The 23,990-nt window shown below is 40.0% G+C and overlaps 1 protein-coding gene across 2 annotated transcripts in view; it reads right to left on the bottom strand.

The window, feature by feature from the left end:
* DNAJC12 (DnaJ heat shock protein family (Hsp40) member C12) overlaps window positions 1-23,990 on the bottom strand; it is a 62,674-nt gene that overhangs the window by 3,843 nt on the left and 34,841 nt on the right. The window contains exons 5-6 of one of the 2 annotated variants that reach the window (XM_027840553.1): window positions 2,751-2,952; window positions 1,168-1,313 (exon numbers count right to left, since the gene is read on the bottom strand). In XM_027840553.1, coding sequence (XP_027696354.1) covers window positions 1,270-1,313; window positions 2,751-2,952 — 246 coding nt within the window. In that variant the 3' untranslated portion in view covers window positions 1,168-1,269. Of the gene's footprint in view, window positions 1-1,167; window positions 1,314-2,750; window positions 2,953-23,990 lie in introns of those variants that run through there. The other variant, XM_027840552.1, reaches the window with a different exon arrangement.

Here is a 23,990-nt window from a genome sequence, read left to right as displayed (position 1 = left end):
GCATATTGCTTATCTTCTCAATGGTCAGGGAAGGGACTGGAGGAAAAGAGAAAATTTGGAACTCAAAATAAAAAAGAATATTTTTAAAATGTTAAATTTTTTTAAAAAATTAAGCTCCTAGTACAGAGCTTTGCACACTTTTGGTCTGGAAAACCAAATCTGATTGTATTGCTGTGGGGAACTCACAGGATGGAAACTCCCCTCTTGATGAAATTGGCCACTCAGCTTACAGAGCTCCCCAGGGCACTGAGAGGGTAAGCGATTTGCCCAGTATCATACAACCAGGAGGGTCAGAGGAAGGACCTGAATACAGGACTTCCTTACTCTATCCACTATGCCAAGCTCTCATCCTACACATGCTTTATAGACCAAGATATTCATTGCCACACTTATGGCATTAGCAAAAAATAAAAAATAAAAATGGAAACAACATAGGTGTCCATAGGTGAGGGAATACTGAATATCCTGGCATAGGAATATAATGGAATATTACCACACCATAAAAGGTGAGGAATTCAGAGGTACATGCTTGAGCAAGTCAAAAATTGTGGAGACTGGGGGAGGGGAAGGCAAGAATACAAGAACAACATAAATAAAAATACCACCAAAAAAAATTAAAATTTGGATCAAAAACAATGGCCAAACCTGGCTCCTGATATTTTTAAAAGAATTTTTCTCCTCTCAGCAAAGAGGTGGGGGACCACAGGTGCAGAGTATTATATAATCTGTCAGACCTTATAATAGTTTATTCTGCTTAATTGTTTTTTGTTTTGTTTTCTGTTTGTTTTTTTATTTTATTTTATTTTATTTATTTATTTATTTATTTTTTGCAAAGGAGAATTCTGAGCAGATGGTATTGGGAAATGTCTGTGGCATGAAGATTGTGCTTTCAAAGGGAATAAGTACAAACTTCAGACTACATTGCATGATACACACACATTTCAGTAACCGTTTTCCATACTTTTCATTTTTACCAAAGAGCTCAAATGAGATTGAGGATATTGGTGTGGCAAACTGCCACAGCAGATGTCAAGCACCTGGAAGTAGCGATTATAAAAGGCACCAGAAAGTGATAGAGGAGAAACCATCGACAAGCTCTATAAAATCTACTTGAGTGCTTTTTTATTTCTTTGAATGCTGGGGCCATGAAAACTATTACATTGCAAAGAAACAAGATTCTCTGCAATTATGCAGAGGACATGCTGGGATTGAGCTCTGTGCCTCTCACAGCAGAGAGGCTCTATTTGAAAGACAGCAGGAAAATGGGGGTCAACATAAGCTTCCACAGAATTCCATCATTCTCCAGATCTGCCCTATAAAAGAAAGACACCCTTTATGTTTCCACTCCCATCCAAATCCAGGCTCAATTATCACCTCCTATGGAAAACCTTTGGGCATCTAGGTGGCTCAGTGGATAGAGTGCCAGGCCTGAAGTCAGGAAGACTCATCTTCCTGAGTTCAAATCTGGTCTCAGACACTTTCTAGCTATGTGACCCTGGGTAAGTCACTGAGAGACTAAATGATTTGTCTAGGTTCACACTAGAGCCGGTATGTATCAGTGATAGCAGAGACTAGGGGTAAAACATTGCAACTCAGTTGTCAGGAAGACTTCAGTTCAAGTATCATTTGTGACTGAGAAACACATCTGGCCAAAAATGTCTCCTTTTTCCCTTGGTTGAACAAAATGTCTATGTGGTTACGTAAATAATGTGTCTGTTTCTTTCTTTTCTTTTTTTTTTAACCTGATTTGTGATTTCATTAGTGCAAGAGCTCCCAATGAAGAATTTGTTCTGCCAACACAGATCAGCCCCTGATAAGCAAGGGATAGCTTTAGAGAATTGTCTGGGGCTTGGAGAGAGGTCAAGTGATTTGCCAGGATCACACAGGCAATATATGGCAGAGATGAGATTAAAACCAATATCTTCCTGACTCTGAGGTCACCTTCTCTGCCTACTCCATCACATGACCTCACTTTCTTACAAATTCTAATTACAAAGCTCTCTCTCAAAATTTATTATCATTATAGGGCAAATGTTCTTAAGCTCAACTAGGTGACATTGTTTTTTTTTAATATTTCAATATATTTGATTTCTTTTGTAGTTTTACCTTATTTACTTAAAAACATGATTCTGAAAAGGGTTCTATAGGCTTCACCAGACATCCAAGGCGGTCCATGACTCAAAAAAGGCTGAGAACCTCTTCTATAAGGGGACAGGGATTGGAGCCTTGATTCCATAGGAACAGAAAAATCTTGGGTGAGGAAACTTCCTCTACCAAGAACCTCTGCGCCTTCTTGGAAACCTAGGGTCTTAAAGAATTGCCTAGAGTAGTGATGTCAAACTCAAGTAAAAATGGGATCACTAAATAGTATATAATGATCCCTGCAGGCTACAGATTGACTTAGAAAACCATATATGAACATTATCTATGTTCTATTGTATTTTTACTTATTTTGTTAAATATTTCCCAATTACATTTTAATCTGGTTGCAGTGGCAGCAGGCAGAGTCTTTGACACTTCTGGCCCAGAGCATTGACTTGTCTAGGGTCACATTTGATAGGCCAGGATGTGCCACAAGCAATATTTGAATCCAGATCTTCCTGACTTCCAGGCCAGCTCTATATCCACCACTGCCTTTCAATATCACCTTAAAGATGAAGAATAGGAAGAATACATCACCAGTGTATGCCAGGCATGTTCAATTTTTTTCCCCTTCTCTCCTCTGCAAATCCACCATGGCCAGCACTTACTTGAGGAGTCTGGGCTTCGTGGGGACCATGACTTGTCCAAGGTCTCAGGCTCTCCTTGCTCCTTTCTCTCTGTGGTGGAGCTCAGTCCTTTCTTGGTGATTTTTTGCTGGCTTCCTTCCTCATCTGTGAGGTTGTTGGCATCGGCTGGACCAGGTTCTTCCAGCATCTTCTCTTTCTTACTTCTGACAGCCCAGTGCATAGACTAGAAGAATTGAAACAAGAGATAAAGCTATGCTGTAGGTACTAGCCGTGTTTAAGGTTTCACTTAAGGTGCTTCCACTAACTTGATGCATGACCTTGATCCTTAGATTTGTTGTTCAGTCATGCCCAACTCTTCATAGGGTTTTCTTGGTAAAGATACTGGAGTGATTTCCATTTCCTCCTCCAGTGGATTAAGGCAGTCAGGGTTAAATGATTTACCCAGGGTCACACAGCTAGTAAATACCTGAAGTTAGATATGAACTCAGGTCCTCCTGACTCCAGGGCTGGAACTCTATCCACTGCACCACCTAGCTGCCCCCTCTAGAATAGCAGGCAACAAATCAGCTTAATTCAGCAAACACTGATTAACTATTTGGCATGGTGCTAGGCACAGGGGATATAAAAATGAGTAATGAAACTCTCTGCTCTCTCTGTTTATCATCTATTACTACTGCTGCTGCTGCTACTACAAGTAATAATAATAAGAATAAACAATAAACATTTACACAGTGCTTTAAGGTTTGCAAAGTGCTTTACATCCTCTCAACAAGCCCAAAAGGTAAGTGCTATTATTATCCCCATTTTACAGATAAAAAAACTGAGATTCAGAGAAAGTAAATTACTCTCTGTTCAGGTAATACTTCCTCGATAAAAAGAGTTCTTTCCCTCCTCCAATTTCCCTGGAATCCTTTTACTGGATTTTTCTTTATTTCTTTAGCTCCTTTCACTCCATTCTGTGTGTTACACACCCCCTATGACAGTACTCATTCAAGGCAGAATGAATGGAGTAGTGGACAGAACGACAGATCTGGATGTGAATCCTGCCTAAGCCACTATGATCCTAGACAAGTCATTTGACCTTTCTGGGACTCAATTTGCTCATCTGTGCAATGAGGATATTAAAACATCTAGCACTGACGTCACAGGTTTGTTGCAGGGTTTAGGTAAGATAATATCTGTGAAGTGCTTTGCAAACCTTAAAGCTCTATAGAAATGTGAATTATTATGATAAAATAACACTATTGTTTAACTGAAGTTTAATTGGTTACTAAAGAATCATTTCATTCCAAATATCCTTGTGGAACAATCATTGACCAACTTTAATTCCCCAACAACAGAGCTGAACAATGGCTTTCAAATATAAAACTGGTTATATGGATTGAAAAGAACCATCTGGAGTCAGCTAGATGGTTCAGTGGATAGAGCTGCAGGCCTCGAGTCAGAAAGACCTGAGTTCAAATCCAGTCTCAAATATTTACTAGCTATGTGACCATGAGCAAGCCACTTGACCCTGTTTGCCTAGGTTTCCTCATCTGTAAAATGAGCTGGAGAAGGAAATGGCAAATCACTCCAGTATCTTTGCCAAGAAAACCCCTGACAGGGTTAGAAAAAGTTGGACACAACTGAACAATGACAACAACTAAACTGTGGTATGCTGATGAAAAGGAATACCGTCACATTATAAGAAATGACAAATATGAAGAAAACTAGACTCAGGTTCCAAAAAAGATAAAAATCAACTGCACAAGTACAAAATGGAGATGTAACTAGCAGAAGTCCATCCTTAAAAAAGACCCAGGGGTCCCAGCGGACCACAGGCTCAATTAATCATCAATGTGATATGGCAGACAAAAAAATGACTAATCTTAAAGCTGCATTGAGAGCAATGGAGAGGTGTATAATGATTGTAAGAAGACTGTAGCATAGAACCAATGAGGAATATTCTTTCTGAAAAGGAACAGGAATAAAGGACATCATCAAGGAGTTATATGATGGGAAGAAAAGATTGTCTAATCATATGCTAAGAGCAAGAGTTGACAGACTGGTGATTAGAGATAGCTGGAGTGCTCCACAGATACCCTTACAATGTCAGTTGAAAGCAAGAGAGGCCTCCAGCATGTTGAATGCATTTAGCATTTACCATTTAGCATTTAGCAAAATTTAGGGAGTACACAAGATAGTGGGACAGTGGACAAGATGCAATCTGCATCACAGGAAGGAACTTCCAAATTGATGAGATCCCAGATCTATTTGAGTTTGAATGGCAACATGAACTCCAGAAGGGATAGTCCCACTATAGTCTGTGGGACTCAGGCAGAACTGAGTCTGGAGTGTTCTATCCAGTTCCGGGCATCATGCTTAAAAGGTATGTTAATAGACAGGGTTATATCCAGAAGAAGGCAATGAAGTGGTGGGATCATGCCATAAAATGCTCCATTGAAAGAATTGGAGATGTTTAGCCTAAAGAAGAGAAGACTTTGGAGACATGACTGTTATTCTCCAATACTGGAAAGGTTGCCTTATAGTTGGTTCAAAAATTCAACTTCAAAAGTATGAGATGGGCTCAGATTCTTAAAATCTAGCCACGGGCTTAGATTCCTTAAGAACCTAGCCAATGGCTCATAAATGCTCAGATTCCTTGGGAGTCTGGCCAATATGACAGATCTTTAATAAACCTTGTCTTTGGCTGAAAGAAGGCTTGGGTCAAATTCATTCAGACAGGACGTGCATGTTGTGATTTTGGGGTCCCAGCACCCCTAGCCCCTAAACCTCAATACTTTGGTGGCCTGTACGAGGAAGCTGCCTAACCCCAAGTTCTTCTCCAGCCAAGAATGGAAGGTATGTAAGCCTCCCCTCCTTCTTTCTTGCCCTGCTGTTGGGGTCACTCTTCAAGCACCCAGGAAGGCTTAGAGGTGCTTTTCAGGCAGACAGTTACAAGACTGTCTTACACTCAGCCTGACACTCTCAAGCTCTCAGTCCACTGGTTTGGTTCAAGGCCATAGACCATAGACCTGGCTACACCTTCCACAGCATAGAGGAGAAGGATGGACATCCTATCCAGAAGCATATGCCCAATTCTGTCAATTCTCTTGGCACTAGGGAATTGGGAAAATTGCAGGTGCTTTTTGGCCCTAAGACTTACTCCATTCCCTCTATACCCTTAAATCCTCCTTCATAGAGGTTACAGGGAAAAGTCAGAACAGCTAAAAACATCTTAGCAGATTCTGAAAGTTTTGTGATGGATCATTAAGGAGTTTTGAAACACCTCCTTACAAGCCTGGTCACTCTCTTCTCCCATTCACTTCCCTTGAGTCAAGAGGGTATCTGTTATTCCCTCTCATAGAAGAATTTCACTCACCCCCCACCCCACCCCAGAAGTCATCCTCTATAGTATAGTCCCCACTGGCAATGGCCTTGAGCCCTGGGGCAACCTTTGCCTGAAAGCATCACCCTGATTCGGCATATCCTGCTCAAGGTAAAGAAGCTAGCCTCTGAACTTGGGTAAGAACTCTCTTTTAAAGTTGTAGTTTTAACTGCTAATGATGAGATGTTGATTCTCTTTGTAAATTAATTTGGAAATGCATTTAACAAAATTGAAGTCACCTGATTGGTAATGGGTTTGTTTCAAGTTTCAAATTGGTGAATTTTTTGGATCAGTTGTCAAGCAACTTTTTCATAATTTGGTTACTGCTAAAATAATTTGGCTATTGTAAGTTGTTGTTTTAATGTGTAAACTTGCCAGAAAGCTTATTTGTGTTTTGTCTTGCTGAGAATTTGCAAGTATATAGAAATCATCTCTAATGATTGACTTTTTACATCAGGACAAATTTAAATTTGAGATGTAAATCCTGGAAAAGTTTTTCCTAAGCCGTGATTAGTGAAACTTGCTGTTTGAGGTAAAAGCTCATGGGATTTTATTTTGAGTTGTCTGATGGATCATAATAATCCAATAATCAATAATCAATAATCACCATCTGAGAGAAATGCCACAAGCTACTCACAGAGAATGTGATACAGGTGAGAAGTCTGCACTGGGAAAAGCTGAGAGGACAATTTTAGCCTTAGTCTAAGATGGGGTCCTCCTGGCTCAGTTTCCCCATTGTGTTCCTTTGAAAAGGAATATGACCTACCTGGCTCTTCCTGAGACTGGCTATGAGGTGGATTTCATACTGCATGGTTGGGAAATTGTGAATTATCTGAATCCAAACAGACCTAAGGATGTTTTATCCTGAAATATTTGGACCCTAAATCTAGTCCCTGCTTTATCTTTTTATAGCAAATTTCTATAATCAGAGCAAGTGGTCAGTAAAAGATCAATGCAAGTGTGTGACATCTTGCTGTTTTGACCTGAATGTATAGTCATTCAATACCCCCAAACAACTGAAATTAAGTCAGAAGCATCTTCAGTTTGATTTGGGGAGGAGAATTTCAATGATAATTGAAGTGAAAGTCAGTCTCTGGCATTCATTTGTATAATTATTGAACCTAGGGATGGCAAAACTTCTACCAGCAAAAGTGTTACTTAAACTTTAGAAAAAGTAACAAGATCAGATAATCCTGCAGGTTGAATGTAAATGATTTTAATAGGGCACTTACACTTTTACATCTCCCTATATCTGGGCCCTGCATTCTTTTCTGTCAGATTTGTGTCTTCCAGACTACAGGTCATTCACCTGCAGTTGGTAGCACTCCCTACCTTCCATCATCCCCTGGATGCAGCCTGTGCTGGGTTCTGATGAGGATGGGATCTGGACCCTAAAAAGGAAAAACTCTGGACTTTCCCACATGGCCAAATCTCTGGCATTCCCTGAGGCTATAATTCCATCAACAGGCCTCTCATTGTGACTAAACCCAATCTTCCAATTCTCTGTTACCCTTAACCTAGCCTAGCCCTCCATTGTCTTACCTCTCTATGTCCCCCAGCCATTTCCCACCCTTAATCCTAGCTAGGCTCCATTCTCCCTTGGCCAGGAGGTCCAGGTCCCAGGAGTTCTGCTCACCCCAGCTTACTGGCCACTCCCATCCAGATCTCCTTAGGCTCTTCCTCCCATCACCCCAAACTACTTGGCCACTCCTAGATCCCTCCCACAGTCTTTCTGTGTATAAGGTCCATCTTGTCTCTATTAAGGTGTTCAGATTCTTATAATCTAGCCACTACTCAGGTTTATACCTCACAAGTGCTCAGGTTCCTTAAGAGTCTGGCTAATAAGGCAGATCTTTAATAAACCTTGTCTTTGGCTAAAAGAAGGCTTGGGTTGAATTCTGCCAGGCAGGACCTGTGTGTCATGATTTTGGAGTTCCAGCACCCCTAAATCTCTAAACATCATCAGTTCCAGTCAATCTCTTTGGGATCCCCTCGAGGCAGGGACAGCTCTATGCCCCTTGCCAGCAGAAAGCAGTTTCAGAAGCCAAGACCTTCATACCTTACCCCAAAAGAATGTGGGTCCCATTTGTTTGAGGGGGAAATGATGGGGATGGAATCTGGAACCCAAAAAGGAAAAACCCTGGACTTTCCCATCTGGCTAAATCTCTGACATTCACCTGAGGCTATAATCCTATCCCTACACCCAATCTCCCAGTTCTGTTCTGTTACCTCCCAATTGCCCCTGGCCACTTCCTACCCTTAATCCTATCTGGACTCCATTCTTCCTTTGGCCATGTGGTCCAGGTCTCTGGTTTTCTATTCACCCCAGCTTACTGGCCACTCCCATCTAGATCCTCCTTAGACCCCTCCTCCAGTCACCCCAAACTATTTGACCACTCCTAGATCCCTCCCACAGTCTTTCTGTATATAAGGTCAATCTTGTCAGATTCTTAAAATCTAGCCAAGGGCTCAGATTCCTTAAGAACCTAGCCAATAGCTCACAAATATTCAGAATCCTTAAGAGTCTGGCCAATATGGCAGATCTTTAATAAGCCTTGTCTTTGGCTAAAAATAAAAAAAAGTATGAGATGCTTGTCTCAGCATTCTGGAAAACACTTTAGGACCATAATGCCAAAATTATTAAATTCTGCTTACCGTTAGGCTCAGCGATACCACTACTGATCTTATACCTCCAATGAGATAAAAGCCAGAGAAAAAGGAACTATACATACAAAAACACTTGTTATTGCAAGAACTGGAAACCAAGTAGGTGCTCATCAAATGGGAAAAGACTGAATAAATTGTGATACACAAATGTCATGGAAGATTATTGGGCCATAAGAAGTTAGAATTTCAGAAAAACCTAGGAAGACCTACACAAGCCAATACAAAGGAAAGTAAGCAGAACGAAAGAACAATTTATACAATGTTGTAAAGTGTAACCATTTTGAAAGATTATATAATTCTGCTCAATGCAGTGACCAATTGTGGCTTCAGAAGACTGGTGATGAATCGGGTTTCCCACCTCTTCGCAGAGAGACAATAGCCTAGAAGTAAGGGGAGGCATATATTTTCAAAATAACCAGCGTGGTAGCTTGACTACATTTATTTGTTAAAAGGGAGAGTTTCTCGGGGAGGAGTTGGTGGGCAGTGAAAGTGATGTAAAAAAAGAAGAAAATAAAAGTAATATTAATGAAATTTTCTTAAAGGAAACATAAAGGAACACAGAGAAGCAGAGCAGTTTTGTTACCATCATGTTAAATTTATTATATACTTACAACAAACTGCATATAATAGAAATACAATTTCATATACAACCTTCTTTTTCTGTTCTTTTTTGTATATTGGAATATTCACATTTGTTGATGTTAATTTCATTAGAGAAAAGAAAAAATGTTCTATGTACAAAGTGAGAGAAGTATGACCAGATAGAAGTGCATTTGAAAAAGATCTAGTTTTAGTGGCCTGCAAGCTCAGTGTGAATCAGCATTGGAATATGGCAGCCAAAAAAGGGAATGTGGCCTTAGGCAACATTAAGAGAGGCATAGTGTCTAAAATGAAGGAGGTGATCATCCCTCTTTATGCTATCCAAATAAGAGCATATTTCTAGTACAATGTTCCCCACTGGTCACCACATTTTGTTCTAAAGTATTGCAACCTAAACCATCAACAAAAAACAAATAATCCAATAAAATGTGTATTTTATATAAACCCTCTAGAGATGGGGCACTAATGATGGGCCTCTAAAAAGCCCTGGACTTTCCCACATGGCCCAGGTCCCTGGCATTTGCCTGAGGCTATAATCCCTTGAACTGCCCTTGCATTGTGGTTTTGACTCTGCCCCAATCTCCAATTCTCTGTTACTTCTAATCTAGTGCAGCCCTTCATTGTCTGTGAACTCCAGATCACCTCTGGCTATGTCCCACCCTTAATTCCATCATTCTATCTACCTACGGTGGCCCGGTTCCTGCACTTCTCACTCCTGTTACCACTCAGTCACCCAAACTATTGACCACTCCTTGACCACTGTATGTGTGTCCATCTTGTCCCCATTAACGGCTCAGATTCCTTAAGAGTCTAGCCTGACTGTATTCTCATTACCAAGGCTCAGATTCTTAAAATCTGGCCAATAGCATAGAATCCCTAGGAATCTTGCTCACCCCAATCAGTGTTTTAATACACTTTGTCTCTGACTGAAAGAAAGCTTGAATTGAATTCATCTGAGGCAGGACCTGATGAGGATGGGATCTAGACCTCAAAAAGGAAAAACCCTGGACTTTCCCACATGGCCAGATCTCTGGTGTTCTCCTGAGGCTATAATCTCATCAAATGGCCTTTCATTGTGGCTACACCCAATCTCCCCTCCATTGTCTTACCTCCCTATGACCCTAGGCCATTTACCACACTTAATCCTAGCTAGGATCCATTGTCCAGGTCCCAGGAGTTTTGTTCACCCCAGTTTATTGGCCACTCCCATCCAGATCTCCTTAAGCCCCTCCTCCTGTCACCCCAAACTACTTGGCCATTCCTAGATCCCTCCCAACAGTCTTTCTGTATATAAGGTCCATCTTGTCTCTGTTAAGATGCTCAGATTCCTAAAATCTAGTTTCTGCTCAGATTTTTGCAATCTAGCCAATAGTCCACAGATGCTCAGATTCCTTAAGAGTCTGGCTAATATGGCAAATCTTCAATAAATCTTATTTTTCTTTCTTTTTTTTTTAAAGGCAATTGGGATTGAGTGACTTGCGCAGGGTCACACAGCTAGTTAAGTGTCAAGTGTTTGGTCTGAGGCCGGATTCCCCCTGACTTCAGGGCCAGTGTTCTATCCATTGCGCCACCTAGCTGCCCCAATAAATCTTGTTTTTGACTGAAAGAAGGCTTGGGTCGAATTCTTTCAGACAGGACTTACATGTCCTGATTTGGGGATTCCAGAACCCCTAACCTCTACACCTCATCAGACCCATGTCTTCTACCCCTAGATTTTGGGGTTCCCACCACCCCTAGATCTCAACACTAGCACTGAACAAAATAGAACCAAATGAATTAACAAATGAGCAAAATATTTGGAAACAGTTGGATCTCCACCCCAATGTAAATACAGAAGATCCAGTTTTCTCTATTGATTCAATCAATCAAAGGTATAAAGTAGGTTTAATTAGGGGCAGTTAGGTGGCATGGTGGAGAGAGCACTGGTCCTGGATTCAATAGGACCTGAGTTCAAATCCATCCTCAGACACATAACATTTACTAGCTGTGTGACCCTGGGCAAGTCACTTCACCCCATTGCCTAGCCAAAAAAAAAAAAAGTAGATTTAATTAAGTCTTGAGTCAGTGTAGAAGTGAAGTAGTTGAGTCCTTGGATGAAGGTAGAGGATGTCCTCTGGGAAATATTTTGTGAATGACCAAAAGAATCAAACAGACCTGGAATGATTGTATAGTATAAGAAGCCAGTGCAGAAACATCAAGTCCAGCAGTCAAGGTTTCAAAATTTCCCGTCTCAGGAACTGCTTAAAGAGGCAGACTCTTGGGCCAGAGGGCAACATGGAGAAGGGGAGAATTAGAAGGTAATTGGCATTGGCATTGGCATTGGAGAAACTAGGTCAATACAAGACAATGAATCCTAGTAGGATATGAGATACAAAGGACAATCTAGACATACGAGAGAGAGGCAACTTTTCAGGACTCCACAACAGTACCAACTCTGAGCCCAAAAGAGAGCTTCATCTAAGGGGAACTTCATGAAGACATCATGCAGTAAGCAAAGAAGGTCCAGGAACTTGGGGCTATGAATTTATCCTTTGGCCACATGAACTCTCTAAGTTGGAACCCACTCTTCCCAAGGACCTTAATATGTGCCAGGGAAAAATGTGCCCCTGGTTTGGGAGGATGTTTTATACCATTCCTACCGTACAACCTTAATAAATTTTGTTCAGTTGTTTCAGTTGTGTCTGACCTTTGTTTTCTTGGCAAGGATACTGGAGTAGTTTGCCATTTCCTTCTCCAGTTCATTTTACAGATGAGGAAACTGAGGCAAATAGGGGTAAGTGACTTGCTTAGGATCACACAGTTAGTAAGTGTCTTAGGTTGGATTTGAACTCAGGTCTTCACTATTCCAGGCCCAGCACTCTTCACTGTGCCAGCTAGCAGCCCACCTTAGTAAATACTCTTTCTAAAAACTACTACTACATATGGCTGATAATCAATGGGAATCATATCAGGGGATTATGCATGACCATAGAAAATTCCATGTTCCTTTGGGCAGAGGTGTCAAGCACACCTCTTTCTGTCAGCATTTGGTCAATACTCCAGAGTGAAAACCAAATTAAAATGAAATCAGGGAAATATTTAACAAAATAAATAAAAATAAAAATAGATAATATCACATTTTAAAACTAAGTCAATATGCAGCCAGTAGGTATTCTTATTAAAAAAGAAATATTTTCTTTTTCTTCTTGGGGACATGACTGTTATTCTCCAAAAAAAAGAAAAATTTTTTTTATCAATTTGACACTACTGCCTCAAGTTAACCCCTAGAGCCCTAAGGGGAGAAATAGTAGCTTGCCCTCTGGGGCCCTCAGCATGCTAGTGGGAATTGAGGACATAGCCCCAGAGAGTACACTCTCCATGTGTTTGATTTGTGTCCCTTCCAGGTCTGTCTGAAGTTCCTTCCTCCTCTCTTTCTGTCTAGATTTGTCTCTCCTTTCTGTCTGGAGTTCTTTCTGCTTTTTATATAATTACAGTAGACCTCTGGTCCTGCCTATTTTACTATGCATCCTTTCATCTAAGACTTTCCATATGTCTTCATATGCTTCCTATTCACTATTTTATGGCACTATAATATTCCATTATAGGAATATGCCATAATTAATTCAGCCAGTCTCCAATTGTTAGGCATATAGTTTGTTTTCAGGTTTGTTTGGTTTTTTTACTATTATGATAACACCAGCTGTGAATATTTTTTGTACTTATGGGCCTTTTTCTTCCTTTTTTTTACATTTTTTGGGGATAATGTCCTAGCAATGGCATTAGTAAGTCAAAAACAACCAATCAACCAGTGGTCAACTCTAAGTCTTACTCCCCATCAGACAGTATAACCCACAAGTAGGTAAAGAGCCCTTTCAGATCATCATGGTATTATAAACACAGATTATTTGACTGAAAAGCAGAAAAAGTTGCTGGGGCCTCACCTGAGGAATCAGTTTCAGGTGAGAGTGACATTCTCAGACTCCCATTTCTGTTCCATCATTTTAAATAATTCAATGTCAGTTTCAGCCTAGGGTCAGTTTTGGCTGCTGTGGCTGCACAGGGGGTACTTTAAACTTGGAGTTTGGGCCTAGTGACCTTAATTCCAGACACAGGAATGAGTGAAAGGTTTATCACAGTCCATAGAATATGCAAGGTGAACTGTGTTCTCTCTCCAGATCTGCCACTGACTTGCACGAAACAAACAAAAATCGAACAACCACAAACTCATTCCATCATAGCTTCTCCATTAGGAAAAAGTGGCTAATAATCCCTACCTGATTCTCTCTTCAGAGGCTGAGAGAATAAATCAACTAATAATTAATTAGTTAGTATCTACGTAGGACCTCAAATTCTACACAGAAAAGTATTGCTAATGTTTTTCAAAAATTGTACCGGTGACCCCATCAATTGAGAAATAGCTAAAGAAAATGTAGTACACTGATGTGATGGAATATTACTGTGCTATAAGAAAGCAGTGCTATTATGAATACAGGGAAGCATGAAAAGACTTATATGAACTGATAACAGAGAAAGGTAAATAGAACCTAGAAAACATACATAATGCCTATAATAATAAACGGAAAGAACAGCAGTAACAAAACTGTCAAAACTACAGAAGGCTATGAAATTATAATGACCAAGCTCATCCCCAAAGAGGAGATATAAAAATGAACCTCTCTCCTGAGAGAAATTACTATTATGCTATTATATTAATAATTGATTATCAATATGTGATCCACCCTTTTCCTTTTATTTCTGTTAAGAGCCCAGCCTCTGAAGGGCATGGCTGAGTGATGAGATTGCTCCTAGCCCTCCAAGGCACAAGCTTGTTAATTAGGTTGGGCAGGACTCCACCCAACTGGGAGACCTAAAATTTATTTAGATTAGAAACAAAATCCAGTCTGGGCTAGCCTTTGCCTGCGGGAGGAAACTCCAATCTTTGATCCCCTCCATTAGAGTTTATGTTACTGAAGGAGAAAACTAGCCAGAGGTTAGGATTGAAATGACTTCCTCTACCCAGATGCCTTGAGGCAGCTCAGTCTCCAGATCAAGCCACATTCTCAATAGAGGCTGAACACTTTTAACCCACTTTCTCTTTAAATATCCACCAATCAGAGTTGAGTTTCACTTGTCAGGGGAGTTCCCTTTCAGAAGGGATTTAAGGTGTGTCAGGGTCTCCCTTGAGGTCTTTGGTTATGGAAAGAAACCACTGCCTCAATTTATTGATTACAAGCTAGCCCAAGTCTCCCCAGGGTTTTCATTGTCATACTCCTTTCTTTGCAGTACAGGGAGAGGAAGAGAGGAACTATGTGTGTGGAACATTGCACATAATATCATATTTAATTGGTGGGTTGGTTAGTTTGGCTTAACTGGTTGTTGTGTTTTCTTCTAACTTTTACTATAAGGAATGCCTCTCTGAAAAGGAAAGAGGGGAAGGGATATATTGGGAAATGTAGGTGACTTAATTATATGTGAGTATATATATAAGATATATATGTTTAATTCCATCCTTTAAAAAATAAAAATTATACTGCAGCTTACTGGAAATGGATTGGCAATGCCTATTAGGCATTTACCCAAAACAGGTCAAAGACAGAAAAAGAAGGTCTGTATATAACAAGACATTAAGAGCAGCACTTTTTGTGGTAGCAAAAAACTAGAAATGAGTGCCCGATGCAGTTTAGGGGTTCAGGGGTGCTGGGACCCCAAAATCACAACACGTGGGTCCTGCCCGAAAGAATTCGACCCAAGCCTTCTTTCACCCAAAGACAAGGTTTATTAGAACATCCATCATATTGGGCAGACTCTTAAGGAGTTTGAACGTGGGTAAGCAGTGGTTAGATTATAAGAATCTAAGCAGTGGCTAGATTTTAAGAATCTGAGCCATGGCTAGATTATAAGAATCTCAACCTTGGCTAGATTTTAAGAATCTAAGCCTTGGCTAGATTTTAAGAATCTCACCATCTTAATAGAGACAAGATGGACCTTATATACATAAAGACTGTGGGAGGGATCTAGGAGTGGACAAGTAGTTTGGGGTGATGGGAGGAAGGGCCTAAGGAGATCTGGATGGGAGTGGCTAGTAAACTGGGGTGAACAGAACTCCTAGGACCTGGACCTCCTGGCCAAGGGAGAATGGAGCCTAGCTAGGATTAAGGGTGGCAAATGGCCAGGGGCCATAGGGAGGTAAAACAATGGAGGGGAGATTGGGTGTAGCCACAATGAAAGGCCAGTTGATGGGATTATAGCCTCAGGAATGCCAGGGATTTGGCCAAGTGGGAAAGTCCAGGGTTTTTCCTTTCTGGGGCCCAGATTCCAACCCCATCATGCCCGCTGACTAAAGAATGGCTGGACAAATCATGCTATGTGAAAGTAATGGAATATTATTGTTCCATAAGAAACAGTAGACATGAAAAAATCAGAGAAGCATGAGAAGACATATACTAACTGATGCAAGGTAACATAAATAGAGCCAAGAAAACAACATACATGAAGAACAAGAGAAAGAAAAGATTGCTAAAGAGAGAGATAGAGATAATCACACAAACACATCAAGAGCAAACAGAAGTTCAGAAGAGGACAAAGACAAGCAAGTGTTGGTTCCATCATGCTAAATATAAATATACAATTTTTTTTAAAAAGCTGAACATAAAAAAGCTTTATGGTATATGTAATCTTTTTCTGTTCTTTACAAAGTGAAATTTTCATGTTTATTGATGTTTGTTTGCAATTTTAAAAAAAGAAAAATTTAAAAATGTATATATGAGATAATAGCATGGCATAGTGGATAGAGAACTGGCCTCTAAACCAGGAAGATCTGAGTTCAAATCTTGCCTCTGACACATGCTGGCAATGCAACCCTAAGTGAGTCCTTAAGCTCTCAGTGATCTAGGCAACTCTCTTAACACTATAATTTGTAGAGAAAAAGTGCCCACTTGAACCAGTAGAGGGAGTTTCCTTACTTATAAAATAACAGATACGGCCTTATCCCTATAATAATAATTATTGTTATCATTTTTATTAATAATAATAACAGCTAGCATATATATGCATATACATATATATATATATATATATAGTATTTTAAGGTTTGTAAAATATTTTACATGTATTAATTCATTTGATCCTCACAAACACCTCCCTGAGTTCAAATCCAACCTATGACTTATTAGTTGACCTTATTAGCTGTGTGACTTTGGGCAAGTCACTTAACCTCTGTTTGCCTCAGTTTCCTCAACTGTAAATTGACAATAATAATAGCGTCTACCTTGTAGCATTGTCATGAGAATCAAATAATATAATATTTGTAAAAAGCATTTAGCACGGTGGCTGGTGCATAGTAGGCACTATTATAAATGCCTATTTTCCTCCCCTTCTGTTCTCCTATCAGGTATGTCGCTGTGTTGGTTTTGCTTAACTGTTTCTCTTTGTTACAAGGAAAGGCTCCTGGATGAGGGAGGGTGGAAACTATGAAGAAAGTATGACTAAAAATGATTGATGTAAAAACAAAAGGCATCCAGAAAATATGTTTAAGTAATTAGCCATCGGCTCAGATTTTTATAATCCAACCAATAGCTCATAAATGTTCAGATTCCTTAAGAGTCTGGCCAATATGGCGGATGTCCTAATAAACCTTGTCTTTGGCTAAAAGACAGCTTGGGTTGAATTCACTGGGGCAGGACCTGAGTGTTGTGATTTTGGGTTCCCAGCACCCCTAAACCTCTAAACCTCAACATTTTGATGGCCTGTACAGGAAAGCTGCCTAACCTCAATCTCTTCTCCAGCCAAGACTGGAAGACTACAGGCCATTCACCTACAGTTGGTAGCAAGCAGTGGGTACCAGCTAATATCCCCCCATCATCCCCTGGATGCAACCTGTGCTTGGTTCTAGTCAACCTCTTCTTTTGGGATCCCGTCGAGGCAGGGACAGTTCTATGCCCCTTGCCAGCAGGAAGCAGCTTCAGAAGGCAAAACTCTTACCTCAAAAGAATTTGGGTCCCATGTGTTTGGGGGTGGAGGGAAATAATAGGAACAGGATCTAAACCCCTAAAAGAAAAAGAGCATGTTTTTGGAATCTGGACTCCAAAAAAAGAAAATCCCTGGACTTTTCCCAAATCACTGCCCTTTGTCTGAGGCTATAATCCACTCAACTGGCCTTTCACTGTGACTACACCCAATCTCCCAATTCTGTTACCTCCCAATTGCCCCTGGCCACTTCCCACCCTTAATCCTATCTGGACTCCATTCTCCCTTTGGCCATGTCCCTGGAGTTCTGTTCACCCCAGCTTACTGGCCACTCCCATCCACAACCTCCTTAGACTCCTCCTCCAGTCACCCCAGACTACTTGACCACTCCTGGATCCCTCCCACAGTCTTTCTGTATATAAGATTCACCTTGTCTCAGTTAAGGTGCTCAGATTTTTGTAATCTAGTCAATAACTCACAAATGTTCAGATTCCTTAAGAGTCTGGCCAATATGGTGGATTCTTTAAATATCACCTAATCCCAATCAATGTATTAATAAACCTTGTCTTTGGCTGAAAAAAACAATCAGCAATGGTTTTCTAGCATTTGGTTATAATCATTATTTTTAGGCCACGGGTCGTATTACTCTTAGCACTGAATCCTTTGTTTCTTTTTTCTTTTTTTTTTTTGGTAAGGCAATCAGGATTAAGTGACTTGCCCAAGGTCACACTGCTAGTACATGTCAAGTGTTTGGTCTGAGGCCGGATTTGAACTCAGGTCCTCCTGACTTCAGGGCCAGTACTCTATCCACTATGCCCCCTAACTGCCCCTGAATCCTTTGTTTCTGCTGGGCTTTAGTTCAATGCAATGCAACAAACAACATTCTTTATCAAGCAGAGCATTGTGCTAGGTGCTGGAGTTACATAGACATGTGAGAGAGCAGCCCTGCTCTCAAGGAGCTTCCAATCAGATGGAGGAAAGAAGTACATGTGAACTATAAAATAAGGGAGAGTGAGATAAGGCTGAGGACAGGTCCAAGTAAGATGGATTGAGAGATGTGAAGAGGCAGAGCTTCCTTTCACCTGGAGGATGGATTCAGAGAGAGAGCATTAGGACAGACTTTGTGAAGGAAGAGACATCGAAGTTAGGCCTTAAAGAAAGTCAAAGACTTCAACAGGCAGAGACAGAAGAAGAAGGAAATTCCAGGCATGGGAGATGGTGTGAGGATTGGCACCAAGACAGAAGGCAGGATGAGAATGGGGTCATTTTGCCTGGAATTCAGAATACAAAAAGGCTAGTAATAGACAATAAAGCTGAACAAGTACCTCAGAACCAAACTCTGGTGGGCCTTGAATGTTTAAGTCAGGAGATGGTGACTTAATTTGGTAGGCAATAGGGAGCCATGAAAAGTTGCTGAGTAGAAAAGTGGCTCTAAGCAAAAAGGGATGAGTGCTGGATACGGGGTCAAGGAACCTGAGTCCAAATTCTGATTCTGGTACTATCTTGTGTGACCTTGATCAAGTCACTTTCTCTCTTTGGGTCTCAGTATCCCCATCTGTAACATGAGAGGATTTATTAGAGGAACTCCAAGATCCTTCTCAGCTTTAAATCTACGATCCTATGAGTTTTATATTTCTCTTGCTACAATTTAAAAAATAATAATAAATTCAGTTGCTTTTTTCAAATGTGAGCCTTCACTGATTTTTTTCCCTGAGTCACTCGCAACAGGAGAAAAAAAAAGTGTTCCTCTTTTCTGTTTTAAGGGAATTCAGAATAAAATATGATCAAATACAATTAGACAATCTGCAAGAGATTCATTTCTAAATCCATAGAGATTTTCCCCTAGGAATTGGAGTGTATTTGTCATGCAGGGCACAAGTGACTTCAAGGAAACTGTCCTTAGTGGGATGACTCATTCCCATTCAAGGAAAAGCAATAAAAGCTCATGGTAATGGCAGTGGAGAGGAAGTACAGCAAAGAGGGAGAGATTGGGGGAGATCTAGGCAGCCAATCAGTTAAATTCACAGGACATAGTAACACATCTACTGGACCAGCTGCCCAGACAGTAAATACACTGAATATCAGAACCAAGAGCTTATTAACCCACTGAAAAGTATTCTTTTAAAAATTCTCTATAGTTAATGAATTCACTGTCATTGGATCATAGATTTAGAGCATAAAGAGACCTTAGAATCATCTAGTTTAAGTCTCTCATTTTACAGATAAGGCAATTGAGACCCAAAGAGTATGAGAGACTTGTCCATGGTCACATAGGTAGTAACTGGCAGAGCCAGGATTCAAACCCAGAGCCAATGACAGCTGATTCCAAATCTGACTCTAGATCTTGAGATTCATAGATTTAGAGATGGGAGGAATGGAATGCTATCGAACCAACCCCCTATTTGACAGATGAAGAAATAGAAGCCCAGAGAAATAAAGGGACTTCATATCACAGGTAGCAAGGGCAGGGCCAGGATTCACGCCCAGGAACTCACTTCCCATGGCTTTCCACTATTATCTTTTTTTAAAAAAAGTTTTTATTAGCAAATTCTTTCTTTCAGGATTGCAGTAGGGAAAAATAAACCTATTACATCTCCATGACAACATGCTTTCCAGAAGTGTGAGTAGGGAAAGGAGGGGGACATTAAATGATTTGAATGTTCAGTGTGTCATTTTACTGATGACCCCTTATTGACCAGTTGAATTTAGTTTGGGCCACAATGAGTGAATTTTTCACTCTTCCCTCCATGAAAGGAAAAGTATAGTATGGCTAGAAGGATGAGTTAGCCAGGAAAAAAAATCTCACCATAAGAAGCTAGTATGGTTGCAGGGGTGCTCAAGACACAAAACCGGAAGAACAGAACGTCTTGAAAACATCTACAAGCAAAGCCACAAAGCATAATGCAGTTTGGATACAACCAGAATAAGCAAAAATTTAGAAAGCTAAAAAAAAAATGTTTTAAAACCAAATGATAGCTGCAGAAGAAAGACATAAAAAGAGAGTAAATAGCTCAGAAAAAGAGATAACAAATCTTACTCAAGAAAATAACTCCCTCAAAATTAGAATTCACCAAATGAAGCTAATGACTCCATGAGATATCAAAAATATAAAAATAAAGTCAGAAGAAAAGATAGAAGAAAATGTGAGGTATCTCACAGCAAAAACAACTGAGCTTGAAAACAGATCAAGGAGAGATAAGTTAAGAATCACTGGACTAACTGAAAGCCATGATCAAAAAAAGGAGCCTTGACATCATATTTCAAGAAATCATAGAAGAAAACTGCCCAGATCTCTTAGAACCAGAGGACAAAATAGAAATTGAAAGAACCCACTGGTCACTCCCTGAAAGAAGCTTCAAAATAAAATCTCCTAGGAACATCATAGCTAAAATTCAGAGCTTCCAGGTCAAAGAAAAATGCAGAAGGCAGACAGAAAGAAAGAACTCAAGTATGTAGGAGCCAGAGTCAGGACACACAAGATTTAGCAGCCACCACTATCAAATGAGGGTAATAATATTTTCATTACTTCAGGCCCAGAACTAGGGGAGGCAAAATAGGCACCTACATAGAATACACATGAATGGGAGAGAGGAAAGAGAAGGGCTAACAATAGACATGTTTTACTTTTGCTTTTTATAAAAACAATATTTTAATGCCCCTAAAATGCTCCCCTTTTCATGTAGGTGTTTGTTTTGGAGTAAGTCTAGGCTCATGATTGACAGAGAATGCTCCATGCTTCCAGTGGACAGTTATTAACCAAAAGAACAATTTATGAACCTAATAGGAACGTAGTTCAACTTTCTTATTTTACAGATGAGGAAATTGATGCTCAGAGGTTAAGTGATTTGCCCAGGGTTGAACAGCTAAGTACCTGAGACAAGACTCGACCTCAGGTCTTCCCGACTCCAAGTCTAAATTTAGCCCCACGCTCAAACCGTGGGGCCATCCATGACCATTCATGGCCCCAGGTACCTGTCTTCTACCTTGGAGGATATAATTTGTGTGTGTGTGTGTGTGTGTGTGTGTGTGTGTGTGTGTGTTTATGAAAGAGTGCCATAGTAGAAATACCACTAACTGGAGGAATCAGAAAACCTGGTTCAAATCCTGCCTCTGTCACTACTTGTATAACCCTAAACAAGTCCCTTCACTCTTCTGGACCTCAGTTTACCCTTCTGTAAAATAAGGAGATTGGACTATCTTCAAGCAGTTGAAAGACATGTCACATGGAAGACTTTTTCTCTTTGACACCAGAAGGTAGTACCAGGAACCACGGGGTAAGTTGTAAAGAATCCAAAGCAGACATGATGTTAGGTCAAATGTCCTAACAATTAGAGCCCTCCAGAGCTAGAATGGGAGACCTCAAGAGGTGGTGGGTTCTTCTTCCTTGGAGGTCCTCAGGAGAGGCTGAACAACTTCCTGTCCAGAATGTCAGAGTGAGGATTGCCTTCTTGTATGGTTTGGGAAGAATGGATACTGAGGTCCCTTCCAACTGCCACATTCTGTGAAAGATGATCTCACAGATTCCTTCCCACTCTAAATCTGTGGTCACATGGATAATCTGTCTCACAGTTTTGCTGTGAGGACCAAGTGAGATAATGTACCTAAGGTGCTCTGTAGCTTAAAAGAAACATAGGTATGTCAGACATCTAGGTAGCCCAGTGGATGGAGTACTGAATGTGGAGTCAGGAAGACCTAGGTTTCACTCCAGTCTCAGACACTTACTAGGGGTATGACTCTGGTCTGCCTTAGTTTACCCAGCTGAAAATAAGGATAATAATAGCACCTACTTTACAAGGTTCTTATGAGCATAAAGTGAGATGCTGATTTCTAAAGCCATTTGCAGACTTTAAAATACTATCGGAATAAATGGTCAAAGGATATGAACAGGCAGTTTTCAGATGAAGAAATTAAGCTATCGATAATCATATGAAAAATGCTCTAAATCACTATTGATTAGAGAAATGCAAATTAAAAGAACTCTGAGATACCACATCACAGCTATCAGATTGGCCATATGACGAAACAGGAAAATGATAAATGTTGGAGATGTGGGAAAATTGGAACACTAATGCATTGTTGGTGGAGTTGTGAACAAATCCAACCACTCTGGAAAGCAGTTTGGAACTATACCCAAAGGGTCATAAAACTGTGCATATCCTTTGATCCAGCAATACCACTGCTAGTTCTGTATCCTAAAGAGATCATAAAAAAGGGGAAAGGACCCACATGTACAAAAAAAATTTGTAGCAGCTCTTTTTGAGGTGGCAAAGAATTGGAAATTGAGGGGATGCCCATCAATTGGGGAATGGCTGAACAAGTTGTGGTATATGAATGTAATGAAATACTATTGTTCCATAAGAAATGGTGAGCAGGCAGATTTCAGAAAAACCTAGGAAGACTTGTATGAACTGATGCTGAGTGAAGTGAGCAGAACCAGGAGAATGTTGTACACAGTAACAGCCACATTGTGTCATGACTGACTTTGTTAGACTTAGCTCTTCTCAATAATGCAATGGTGTAAGACAATTCCAAAAGACTCATGATGGAAAATGTTATCCACATCCAGAGAAAGAGTCTGAATGCAGATGGAAGAAGACTATTTGCTCTTTGGTTGTTGTTGTTGTTGTTTGTGTTTTCTTTCTTATGGTTTTTTCTCTTTTGTTCTGATCTTTCTTTCACAACATAATTGATGTGGAAATATGTTTAATATAATCATACATGTGTGACCTATATCAGATTGTATTCCATCTTAGGGAGGGAAGTGGAGGGAAGTGGGAAAATTTGGAACTCAAAATCTTATAAAAGCAAATGTTGAAAACCAAAAATTAATTAATTAATTAATTAAAAAACTATCTAAACACTAGTATTAGCTAGGTGCTAGCTATCACAGGGCTATTGTGAGGAGCAAATGTGATAACATTCATAAAGTACTTAGCACAGTGCCTGGCACACAGTAAGTGGTATATAAGTGTTAGCTAGGAATATTATTATTATTATTATTACATTATTATTATCATGGCAACTGTTTTATTATTTGTAAAATGGAAATAATAATATTCAACCTACTTACCTCACAGAGTTGTTATGAGAAAAAAAAACAAGAACACTTTGTGAGCCTTTAAAATATGACACAGTGGATAAAGAAAGGGAATCTCTCAGGGTAATAGGTGGTGCCATGGACAGACCACTGCTTTGGAGTCACAAAGACTCTGGACAAGTCACTGAATCTTTCTCAGCCTCCATTTCCTTATATAAAAAAAAATGGAAATAATAGTATCATCTACCTCCCAGGTTCGTATGAGGATCAAAAGAGATAATAATGGTAAAATGCTTTGCAAGTCTTAAAGTGCTAAGTAAATGCTAGCGATCGTCATCATTATCATTGTCTCACAGTCAAGAAGATCTGGGTTCAAGTCCTGCATCTCACACATATTGACTGGAGGACTCTCAACAAGTTTTAACCTCTCAGTGCTCCCAAGCAGCTCCCAAAGATTGTAAATGACAAAAGCAGATAGCAGTCTGCATTGGTAGAGTTTCTATACTGGAAATTCCATACACTGATGACATTATAGGAATTATTTTTTTAAAAAGAGAGAAAGGAAGGAAGGAAGGAAGGAAGGAAGGAAGGAAGGAAGGAAGAAAGAAAGAAAGAAAGAAAGAAAGAAAGAAAGAAAGAAAGAAAG

Source organism: Vombatus ursinus, unplaced genomic scaffold, assembly GCF_900497805.2.
Source record: "Vombatus ursinus unplaced genomic scaffold, bare-nosed wombat genome assembly UNPS02014847.1, whole genome shotgun sequence".
Classification (NCBI taxonomy): Eukaryota; Metazoa; Chordata; class Mammalia; order Diprotodontia; family Vombatidae; genus Vombatus; species Vombatus ursinus.
This window is presented reverse-complemented; position numbering and strand designations above follow the sequence as displayed.